The 12,749-nt window shown below is 39.9% G+C and overlaps 1 protein-coding gene across 1 annotated transcript in view; it reads left to right on the top strand.

Moving 5' to 3' along the window:
* The window catches only part of LOC149416384 (chymotrypsin-like elastase family member 2A), a 28,292-nt gene that overhangs the window by 8,419 nt on the left and 7,124 nt on the right, over positions 1-12,749 (top strand). The window contains exons 3-10 of the mRNA XM_089641981.1: positions 78-199; positions 3,096-3,275; positions 3,868-4,024; positions 4,433-4,654; positions 5,562-5,659; positions 7,601-7,712; positions 10,062-10,216; positions 12,235-12,323. Of these exons, the coding sequence (XP_089498107.1) occupies positions 78-199; positions 3,096-3,275; positions 3,868-4,024; positions 4,433-4,654; positions 5,562-5,659; positions 7,601-7,712; positions 10,062-10,216; positions 12,235-12,323 (1,135 nt within the window). The remainder of the gene's footprint in view (positions 1-77; positions 200-3,095; positions 3,276-3,867; positions 4,025-4,432; positions 4,655-5,561; positions 5,660-7,600; positions 7,713-10,061; positions 10,217-12,234; positions 12,324-12,749) is intronic.

Here is a 12,749-nt window from a genome sequence, read left to right as displayed (position 1 = left end):
CAGTATTTGACTCTTGTATTGTCGGGTGTCACATACATATTTTTAAGATTCCATTAAAAGCTTTCTTTGTTTTGCAGCCGCGCATTGCTTCTCCGACCGAGCTCACAGCCACCAGGTTCATGTGTCTGACTATCGAGTGGTAGGAGGAATCCGCTTTTCTTCCTGGATGTCTACGGAGATAGGCAGGCAGCAATCAGAGGTTGGTTTTATTAATTTAAGCACAGTTTCAAGAAAACAATTTGTTTGTCCTTTTGGTCAAAGAACCAATGACAGTTATTTATATTACTACATAATTTAATTAATACGTTTCCAATTCCATGAGAAGTCATTTATACATCACTTTTGTGTGAATTATTTACGATATTGAGTAAAATATTATATTATTTGATTCCGTTCGTAACGTTCGGCTTTTGTGCAAATGCTACAAGATTGTTTTCAATATTTCTAAGAGTCTCTACATGAAGAAGGGGTTGCACAGTGGAGAAAATCCGTTTTAATGTTCGGAGTGCAACTATTAATATTCTCAGAATGGAAATTTGACTAGCCACATTCTGACTCACAGTGGAGAAAAACCTTTTCCCTGTTCCGAATGCTGTCAAATCTAGGAGTCATCTTGCGCCCATCTTTTACATTTAAGATTAGTATGGTGTTTCGTAATGCCTGCTTTGTTATGCTTTCCATCTTGCCGGAGATAGGATTTGCCCATTATGTTGATCTATATGATACATACTGCCAATTGCCACTTGGAACCAGCTAAGCCATGTCTTAGCATCATGTTTTTTTTTTAAATATTTTTTTTATTCTAAAAAGAAAATTACATTTTTCACTTATTTAACTAGAAATAACGAATACATTACACATAAATATATTACACAACGATATTATTCACTTTCGTTGTTTTGTTGATTGAGCATGAAACTGAACAATTTTTTTTTAATGTACCTATACTTTTTTCATTTTTAATTTCGTCTGGGAGGCAATTACATATGTTGCTCCCATCTTAACCAATGGATTGCTTGCCATTATGAGTATGTATGGTGTTTAAATGTATTTTATCGTGTTGCCGTGTAAAGTGTGTGTGTACTTGGGACTTTTTAATGAATTCTGTATTTGTATGTATGAGTTTATTATTTATTTTGTAAATAAGGAGACATGTATTATATTAATATAATTTTCTTAATTTTAATTGTTTTGTTTCCATATATAATTTTTTTGTTGATGTTCTAGGTTTGAAATGAAATGGCTTTTTGATTACTTTATTTTGTGTTACCTGTAGTTCATTTATATATGTTTCACATATATTTCCTCAATCAAGTAGTTTAAATGTGAGTGTACGAAGCTATAATATAGACCTTTTTAAATTTTATTTGGTAACAGATATAATATCCGGCTAAATACGCTAATTAAGGGGGTGATTTTATCTTTAATATCTTGAATATGCTGTTTAAAAGTTAGGTGTTTATCAATGCACAGTCCAAGATATTTCTCCTGTATCAGTTTTTGCAGGTTGTTATATTCAATTTTTAAGGGACGTTTTTAAGGGAAGTTAAGCCATGTCTCTCGAATCTGTAGGAGTTATCTGAAGGAGTGTTATTCGCCTGCCATAACAGATGTTCTAAACCGTATGAAAGTACTTATCGCTGTGTTACGCCATAACACTATGACGTGTATTCATTGGAGCCGTCTTCAAGTTCCATCGTGCCCTGTCATAACATAAGGTTATGATGAATCCGCCAGTGAAAAGTAAATATTGCTTTGTTACCACGTAAAATTCTCACTGGCGCGTAGCCCTTTTCTGTCTAAGTTTATTTTCTCTGGCTGCAGCGACAAAACCAGGTAGTATCCTCCAATCTCCTTCTTTGAGGATGAGCCGTATTACGATTTACCGGGAGTCGTACTAACACTGCTAATCACAAAGATCTAGCTCAATTGTCCGGCCCCATAAACAAGTCATCGCTACCATGTGTAACCTAGTTAAGTTATGTAGCATCAAGAAGAATCCAGATTAATTCATTTATAATAAGCTGCTCGACGCTACTTAGGTACGTACTTGCAGCTGAAATCAAAACAAAGCAACCTACCTGCTTCAAGTATCTACCGGCGACAATAAGTAGCAGTCCGTCTGGCACATTACGAGAACTCGCAAGAAGGTTCGAGTCTACCGCCTAGGCATAATTGCCGCGCCGCCGAAACTTCGCGAAAGGCCCAGACCGAGCGAGTGGCTTCGATTTAGTTGCCATTCATCTAACTACTGTTGTCACCGGCTGAACAGTATAAATAAGCCCGACGCAGCCAATCAGTCAGTCATTTGACATTCTGCCGTCCGTGGACAAATCTCACGAGTGATCATCCGCGCACCATTGCGCGAAGGACAACGCACCCGGCTTCGCCCGTACAATCATGGACTCTATCGGGACATCATCTTAGCGCTTTGGCCCAGATCGCCGTCCCTGGCCAACGCTACACGGATTACAGCGCCCTGGTTCCCCAGCGTCTCTGACTAGCGCTTCATCCACGCACCATGACCACCACGAGGACTCGCAGCATCCTCACTGGTCTACGCAGCTCCCGCTCAACCTCCTACAAGGTCCGCCGCACCTTCGGCCTTCCCGTCAGCACTGGAGTGTCAGCACCTCTCATTCCTTTCCTTAAAATAACCTCAATACAGCATTCTCAAAGATGACAACGTCCCTGAGGCAAATTATTCTTCGCAGGGCCTCCTGTGAGATGCAAAAAATGATTTAAAGACAAAATAATGTCAATACTCCAGTATTGATCGCCAGTGTCTGACAGTCATCGAATCCCGGTCACCAGCGCCCGGCGTCGACTCACTGACCCGCGCTTGACCTGCCATCACAGCCAGCATTCGGTGAATATATCTGTCCAGCGTCAACTCTCGTTACGGCTACTCTGACTCAATATACAATGTGAACTTCACGACACGCCTTTCATTTCGGGCCTCTCACCTGATCGCCAAAGTTATAATTAAATTAGTAAGTTTTGTATATCGACCTAAATTTTAGGATCTTACCATAGAACCCGAGGTGTTCCAATTTGCAGACCCTCCAGTAACATATGTACAAATAATTTTGCAGGTACGTGAAGTTAATTTAGGAGAGTACTACGGAGCAGATGCCCTGTATTATCAGCACGACATCGCTATTGTCCAGTTAATGACAGCGTTCACGTTCTCCGACACGATCCGAGCAGTCTGTCTGGACCTGGCAGACACGGACCTGTACACCAGGCAGACCAGCCCGGGCAGTGTGGGCAAGGTAATTATCATCTTACTGAATAGTGGTGGAAAGTCTTAGTATCACCCTGTACGGAGGACTTGACCTCAACTGATAAGATGACATCGTAGTTGTCGTGCTAATAATGAAGGCGTTCAGTTTCTCCTTCACGGTGTGCTCAGTCTGCCTAGACCTAGGGGCTAGCATTGACGATCCATAGTGGTTTTATCGATAATGTTGGTAACTTGTTATCGTTTATGAGCTGACTGCCGATCGACAACGAACAAACGACAAAGTGTTCTTAATTTATTCAACATGAGCTCTTATTTGCACGTTTGCGTTTGCATTTGTGCTCGGGATAAAACCTTTATCGGTTGGTACACCAGGCAGACCAGCCCGGGTACTATGTACAGATTTAGGATCTTATGATATGTATTTTTCTTTCCCAGAACTTCCTCTCATTCCTTTCCTTAAAATAACCTCAATACAGCATTCTCAAAGATGACAACGTCCCTGAGGCAAATTATTCTTCGCAGGGCCTCCTGTGAGATGCAAAAAATGATTTAAAGACAAAATAATGTCATATAACTCAATACAAATATGGCGGTGATGAATGATAGTGTTTATCCTGCAGATGGCGGGTTGGGGAATAACGGAATCGGCTACTCCATCAGACATACTCAACTTCCTGGAGGTCCCTGTGGTGGCGCGTGTGGAGTGCTACGAGAAGCTGCCGACCAACTTCAAGTCCTTCTTAACGTCAGATAAGTTGTGTGCCGGATATACCAATGGTAAGTTCACGAAAACCAACACTATCAATAATATTCCTTCCGGGAACAGTCATGCGCCCGTACGGGTACCTGCCGCAAACCACAACCATCAATAATAATTCCAGCTTCCTAGATGCACGCACAGATGGCAGTGCATATAGCTTGCGTGGAAGTCCGCAAGATGGAGCCAGTGACCAGTAGTCACCAAGGCCAGTGGTAAGGCTCTCAGAGAAACTTACTGTTCCAGATTGAAATTAGCCAGCTACTAGTTAGGTCGACTATCGAGTAACCATTATAATACGCCGAGTATTAATAAATCCCTGATTAATCTAAAAGAACCACTTATTTATTAACTCCTTCCAAGACGAGTTGAAGACCTGTTTGTACGAACACAACACTGCCTAACCAACTATATTCGTTTCCTTCCAGGAACAGCCGTGTGCCCGGGAGACAGTGGTGGCGGGCTAGTATTCCCGGTACAGAACACAAGCACAAGCCTCCAGCGCTGGTACCTACGGGCCATACTCAGCAATGCGCCAACATCCAATAATGATAGTAATCCCTGTCTTGCTCACGTTTTCGCACTCTACACAAATATATACAGTCATCGAATATGGCTGTCTACAAAAATCGAAGACAATCTACCGCAAGGTAAATCTGATGTCCTTGATGTTGAAATAGAATATGAAAATTAGACCGCAACTTATAAACGTTTTTGGTATGAAGTTCTTTTTACCAAAAATGTCTTCTTTTGCTGTTTACTTTCGAACATACAAAAGAGACAAACATCTGACGCGTAACCTTTGAACATACTTAAGTGATAGACCCAACTCGTAACATTTTAATCACGATACATTCAAAAGGATCGTTGTACATACATTTGATTAAAGTTTTTCTTATCGGTGAGATGAAATTACCGTCACCATTATATTCCAATGAATGAGAAATGAGATCCCTGAGCCGTATGTGTGGCAAAGCCATGTATGATCGTGTCAGAAATGTGGAGATCCGCAAAGAATGCAAGGCTGATGTAAGCGTAATGAGTAATATCAAGAAAGGGACGCTGAGATGATTTTGCATGCAGAGCCAATGAGCAAAGAAAGGAGTGTAAGGAGAATATATGATACAAATGTGAATAGTAGCAGAAGTCAGGGAAGCCCGAGGAAGATATGGCACGACCAAGTGAATCAGATACTTGAGTCGGATCATGTCAAGAGTCAGAATAATAGAAGAGTATGTATGAATGTGAATGAGGCAAGAAGTGTGTGGTGTGACCGAGTTGTTTGGCGGTCCGTCCTCTCTGCCTACCCCTTCGGAGAAATGGCGTGGTGGTTAGTAAGTTAGTTAGCTCCCATTTCTCTTTCGGCATCATGGCCACTCACAGGAAGACTTTCCTGGTAGAGGATGGGACTCGCGACGCCTGTGTGCGGACCTAACAGGACACTCGGTAACACATCGGTTGTTCTGCTTACGGTTATTCGATGGTATATACAAAACTATGAGTGATTATTCAATTATTTTTATCTTCCCCTGAGTGACAGTTTTATGTTTGCTACAGGAAGCTGCACACTGAGAGGGTCCCTCGTCGGTGTCTGCCGTAAATTCTCTGACTGCTCGAGTGCACTTGAAGAGTTTGCACGTGGAATTCTGCCACAGGTAAAATATTACCAGATAAGTTATTGAACTTTTTACATCAAGTCCCAACTACTCCCAACTGTGTAAATCCAGTGAGACGGTGGCATCTCCTATAATTGGGGTAAATTGTAGAGTTAGGACACTTGTCAATTGTACATAATTCATTCTTAGAAATTAATTTAACTTATAAAATCAATTCATTCATTAGTAGATATGAAATCAATTTTCAGAAAAAAATTTTCAGCCAAAACCGGAACCGAATTTTGGCTATTGTTGAACACTATCAACCTTACTAATTAAAAAATAGTATAAAACAGCGTTTAAATTGCACATTGAATATAGACTGTAAAAGCTCAGATTTGACTAAAAAAAATAAAGAGATGGCAACTTCGCATTTTGACAGACTGACGCATGAGATTCCCGTTTGAAAAAGCGAACCTACCACTGAGAGGTCTCTTGCATAGCTGGCAAGTCCTCTTTAAAATAGAGGGGCAGATGCGTCTGCCGTAAAAATAAACACAATCCTCACCCATTATTAAACTGGGTACCCCCTGCTGAGTCATCAAACTCTGCAAACCACTTGGGGTGACTTATGTCAGAAGTATTGGTTATAAAATGAATGGTTCCTGGGGCGGCGGTACCAATATCCACCTCCCAAATTGATTAAAAAATAATAAATATATTAACTAATTATTGTTTAAAATTTAAACTTCAATAATGTTAGAAATATTAAAAACTTGTATCTGTCAGCTTATTTTAAAATAATATGTACGATATTCTGGAGGTATACACCACACACGCGCCCGAGTAAAGTCGAATGTGACCCGGTACGAAACCGCAGCCGAAACCCGTTTATTGGCCGAAACCCGTTTATTGACTGAAACTAATAATTAATATATTTAAGCAAAACATTGTACATAGGAAGCAGCGAATTTTCCTAGTTCCCCAACTTGTTTTTGAAACACGTCCAGGGTAATAATGACGTTCAACATTTAAATGCATTTCACACAGACTTCAAAACTAATTTGAGGACATTTTGATTATGGAAATGGAACGTTGAAGAATCGAATATCATGTGACAAGAAGAACTGACCTGAATAAGCACTGACAAAGAACTTAAGGGGCAGTTCTGTAGGGCCAGCTACAGAAAGAAATTCCCGTTGCTTATCCTGCTTCATTTTCATTTGGTGTAATACCTCACAAGGGCCACCCTGTCTGCACAATGCAAAGACAGAGGAACTATAACGCCACCCGGTTGTTGGACAGGCAAGGGAAGAGACGTTAATAGTTTTAGGAAAATTCAATATTCGGCAGGCAGGTGGTCTACGGAAAAAAAAATGGCAAGTGGTCTACGGGGCAAAAAAGTTTGAAAACCTCTGATCTAAACTGTAGCCCCGAACACATTTCTATCATAAAATGCAAAGAATCATAAACCCCGAAACAATTGCTCAAAACAACATATTGTCTGCACACCCACTGGAGCATATTTGGCCACCCTTTGCTTCATTGTACTTACCCTGGCCAAAATGTAACCAATTTTAAGAGATATATTAAAACAACAGGAATTATTTTAAAAATTTTCCACGTATTCGTAATTGCGATAATCAGAGAGCTAACCGTTTTACACAGCAAATAGTGTCCCCGCTTTTCAATAGATGTCTCGCCTATATATATATACTTCCACCTTCTTTTCCCATAAGCTTCAGCCTCACAACGTACCCGGATTGGGGATGCCATAGACTAACTGGCTGCAGACGGTTGCAAAAATACAATGCAGTAACAAAAACAATATTCCAAGGTTATTTTTTGAATGATGAATTCAAAACCAAACGTACGAAAATCCAGCGATCAACGTATTTTATCGTCAATATCTTAGTGGTACAGTGGTTAAGCAAATTATTTAAATCTATGAACAATTATGATGAAAATAAATACTTGTTTTATGACATAATATCTGTTTAGCTCTGCTCGCCTACCAGTACAAAGATCTGCTGTGAGGAGCCATTGGAGACCTGCCCGCCTCTGCCGTCTTCGACTGTCAGCCAGCTAAAGACTGGCTCAAAGGCCAACGACTGTAAGTTTCATTTTATTTAGTTATTTTAAGAACAGAGTATACCTAGTGAATATCGAACATTATACACAATGTTTTTTAGGCATGAAATAACGTTAAACTGATAAACTGAATATGAAACAATATTAGTAAAGCATGTAACATAAAATGGTGGTGCGCAAATGTTTCCTTCGCAATTGTGCGGGGGGTTGCGGTAAGTGCGATAAAGACTTAGACAAAACAAAAACGAATTGAATTTGCCTTAGTGTTTGCAAGAGGAAATGAGTGGGAAAGGCCAAAGACTTACCCCAGGTCTCGTCCTCCGTAGCCGCTGGTTCCTTTAAACTTATCAGCTTGCATACAATTAAGGGCAATTCCCTTTAACACTCGCTCACTCAACACAAAAAAAACAGTGACATTCACTGCGGCTGGTAAAACGTTTCACTGGACGATTGTGATGCTCCAAAACAGTCACAGACGAGTTCAACATATGCGGGTATTCACAAAATGACACAAATGTTCGCGGTGACGAAGATGCAATGATAATATTGCTCCTTGTCGTTTGGCCCGGTTCAAGGAAAGGGGACAAGGTGTAAAGGGGGGGGTGAAGGGTTCACATTTTAAGGCTATTCAATTTTAAAACCTCACGCGCAACTATAAAATAATATAGAAACTAGAACAATACTACAAATAAGACAAATCACTAAAACTACTAAAGCTACCATAATTTGTAGAATTCAACAAAGTGCTGGCATAGATTACGCTTTTCTAAATAGTATAAAATAAAGTCGCTGTCCGCGTCTGTATCTTGTTCTGTAATTTATTAATAATATTCTCCCGTGTACCACTGTGTGCTTATAATCCGATGCATCATTCTTTTGTAAAAGCCATTTTATGGAGTTTAAATAAATAAATAAATATTTGCTTTAAATGTTTGGGGATCTGGTGAGGAGGCACAGCATGAAAGAGGTCGTGAAGGTCACAGTGTTTTATTGAGTCAGGTTGCCGTATGTGAGATGACTTCAGGAACGATGTTGAAGACTACGGATGCAGGCGGTGATGCTGGTCAAGCGCGGGTTAGTGAGTCGACACCGCTGCTGGTGACCGGACTCGTTGACTGTCAGGAACTGGTGAAGAGCGCGGGTCTTCCGGGTGCTCCAGTGCTGACAGGAAAGCCGAAGGTGCGGTGGACCTTGTAGGCGGTTGTACGGGAGGTACATAGACCGGCGAGGATGCCGCGTGGTCTAGGTGCGCGGATGTAGCGCTGGTCAGATGTGCTGGAACCAGGGCGCTGTTATCCGGTGTAGCGCTGGCCAGGAACGATGGCCGGGGCCAAGGCGCTGTGATGAAATCCCGTTGCATGTTGTCGGATGAGCCGTGCAGATCCGGGAATATTGTCCTACACGCGGGTTGTCCCTCGTTGCCTATTTATATAGACCGGCCGATGGCATCAGTAGGTACGCGAGATCGCTGGTAAAATGGAGACAACTCGCTCAGTCTGGGTGCTACTGGAATTTTCGTTGGCGCTGAAACTATTTCTAGGCAACAGGCTAGAACCTTCTAGCGAGTGCGCGTAATGTACTTCGCCAAACTAAAATATTACTGTCGTAAGTAGTTCCAGACGTCGCGGTCGGTAGCCCATAGACAGGTAGCTCGTATTGTTTACCTTTAGCGAGACAATCTGGATGAATCTACGATCGCTACAAATGTAAATTGTTAACCTCGATACAAGATTAGTCCTAGTGAGGTTGATTTTTATGAGAAAAAACATGATTTATGCGAAGTGAGTTACAATAAACATATCTCGTGACAGTATAAAATAAAGTCTTTATCCGCATCTGTCTGTGCGCTTAGTTCTTCTAAACTACGCAACGGATTTTGATAGGGTTTCCAATACCATTTAGAGAATTTCTTGCGGTAGGTTTTTGTATTTAAATTACATTTATAAAAAGTAGCGAAAATCGATGTTATGTAATCAAGTCGTAAAAAAATATTTTCGGGCGCTTACATTGCTAACGTTGGCTAAACCTAATAAGATACATCAAAATAATTATATTTTATACTTGATTACAAAATGTTGACTTTTCTACACTTTATTTAAATATAATATACATGTATTATATACATAAACCTTCAGGAAAAAATTCTCTAAATGGTAGTGAAAACCAGATTAAAATATGTTGCGTATTTTAGAAGAACTAAGTGCAAAAACAGAGAGACGAAGATAGTGACTTTATTTTATACTATTTAGAGATTAGAGATTTACACTGTTTTTTCTATTAAAAGTGCTTTTAATCGTTTCCCTATTTTCTGTATATTTACCTCAATTCCTTTACACACATATAAATAATAATGTTTCCTCGTTGCTTGCAGACTGCGTGGACCTAGCAGAGGAATTGTACCCGTGCCAGCAGAATGGGTACAGCAGGAGTAGGGGAGACCTCTGCGGACCCAAGCCAGAGGAACGCCCATCATTGAGCTGGATGACCTCCCTTGCTAAAACTAATTCCTCGGATGTCCAACAATACGTGAGTTGAAACACCTGTACAAATAAAATATAATATTTTCGTCGAATGCCGATTTTTGTTATATTATGTCAAATTTGCAAAAACATTTTGAGCAATCGCTTGCAATAATATGCATAATATGCATAAATAATGACTCAACCTAACCTAACCCATAATAACCTAACCTAATCTATAATAACCTAACCAAACCTAAACTAACTAACTAACTAACCATCACGCCGTTTCTCCGCAGGGGTAGGCAGAGAGGACGGACCGCCAAACAACTCGGTCTTGGCACACACTCCTTGCCTCGTTCACATTCATACATCGTCTCATACATACTCTTCTATTGTTCTAACTCTTGACATGGCCCGACTCAAGTATCTGATTCACTTGGTCGTGCCATGTCTTCCTCGGGCGTCCCCGACTTCTGCTACCATTCACATTTGCATCGTATATTCTCCTTACACTCCTTTCTTCGCTCATTCGCTCTACATGCCCAAACCATCTAAGCATCCCTTTCTTGATCTTACTTGATCTAACCTAACCCAATCTATAATAACCTAACCAAACCTATAATAACCTAACCTAATCTAAAATAACCTAACCTTACCTATAATAACCTAATCTAACCTGTAATAACCTAACCTAACCTAAATTATTTATAAAATATGCCTAAATACCTTTTTTTAATATTTCGAGTCGTACCAAAATAATAGCTACCTAGTATATGCAAAGAGTAAATGGTAAAAATTCTTATAATTTAATTTTTTTTAATGATAAACTAATGATTATAAGACAAGGTTTTATAGCACAAAGGATAACAAATAATTATAAGCAATAATTAGTCGCCTGAAATATCAATACAAATTGAAAATATCTCCCTAGAAAAAAAATGCCGCCAACGGGAATTGAACCCGTACCTTCTGATGTCTGGTCAGGTGCACTGAACCACTGAGCTATGTCGGTTTATTTCCAACCCGCAAAATAATTCAATACGTTCTAGTACCTCAATCAACAATTACTGCTTATCAATTGACTGCTTTAATGATCTACTAACTATATATGGGGATAATATACAGTACCATTGCATGGCTTGGGCTTAGGTTCTATCAGTCTGCCTACAGCTGATGATGTTGCTGATCTAAGAGTTGACTGCCTCAGACCAGTGTTTTCCGGGACGCAAAGTTCAGAGATGTAGGGTGGGGCCATTTCATTTCATTGATGGATTTAAACACCGTCCAACACAATTTGTACTGGATTCTTTCAGGGCACTTGAGCCAGTGAAGGTTACGAAGGTGTTCTGCTGCATTAAACACTGATTGAAGTTTGTCAATTTGATATTTTGGAAGGCTGGCATAAATGCCGTTGCAGTAATCGAGACGTGAGACTACGTAAGAGTTGATAAGTAGTTTTGTTGCTTCTGTAGGAAGGTTATACAGGGTTTTCCAATAAGAGGTGTTATTTTGAATAGCCCGCTATGTCGGTAGATGTTACTTTTGAAGCTGTCATTTTTTGACATTTGACAAGTAGAAACTACGCCATTAATAAAAAATTGAACAATACACGCTTCAACAACGCATTGAAATTATTAAAATTCACTTGAGTGAATCAAATGCAAATCATCTTGAGTTATAAGGCCCATTTTCACCTCGGTGACTTCGTCAACAAGCAAAATTGTCGCATCTGGGGCTCGGAAAACCCAGGAGTTATTGTTGAGAAGCCTCTTTATCCTCAACATGTGACTGTTTGGTGCGGTTTATGGTCCGGCGGAGTCATTGGATCTTACTTTTTCGAAAATGAGGCTGGAACAACAGTTACGGTGAATGGATTGCGCTATCGAGAAATGATTAATGATTTTTATGGCCGGAATTGGATGGTATTGATTTAGACAATGTTTACTTTCAACAAGACGGCGCTAAGTGCCACACAAGCAACGAAACCATTGATCTTTTACGTTTGAATATCAGAATAACACCTCTTAATGGAAAATCCTGTATTAAATATAAATATAATATTTATATATTGCATTTTTCCAGGGGTTGGTGTTTAGCTATGGAAAACCAGTCTTCCTATTGAGTGAGCGCTGGCTCCTTACCATAGCATCAGAGTGGGACAATCTGTCGGAGTAAGTTTCAGAAGTAACTTGAGGCGTGCTTGTGCAGACTGATTTTTATCAGAAACTTAACCCTTTCACACTAGGGTGGAGTGACGTTGTATGGGACTTTTTTTAAAAGAGACCAGTACTGTAGTAGCAAAAAAAAGTTGCCTTTGTATAACACCTCTTTCGTCTAAAAAAATCAACTCGATCGAAACATTCCATTATTCAACAACCAGCACATTTATATTTATAAAAAAATTGTATGAAAAAAGTCGCTGAAAACTCTGCCAAGCATTTTAAACAAGCGATATTCATAGCAAAAATACAATTTTATTAGGGGTTTTATAGCTAATAAGGTGCATAACACATGTGAAAATAAAAATAAAATTACCATAGTTTCAAGGCGGGGTCTATTTTTGGTTTTTTGAAGAGGATTATTGATTTTTTATTGTT

This window comes from Hesperophylax consimilis, chromosome 17 (assembly GCF_061612785.1).
Source record: "Hesperophylax consimilis isolate HC1 chromosome 17, BYU_Hcon_1.0, whole genome shotgun sequence".
In the NCBI taxonomy this organism is placed as follows: domain Eukaryota; kingdom Metazoa; phylum Arthropoda; class Insecta; order Trichoptera; family Limnephilidae; genus Hesperophylax; species Hesperophylax consimilis.
This window is presented reverse-complemented; position numbering and strand designations above follow the sequence as displayed.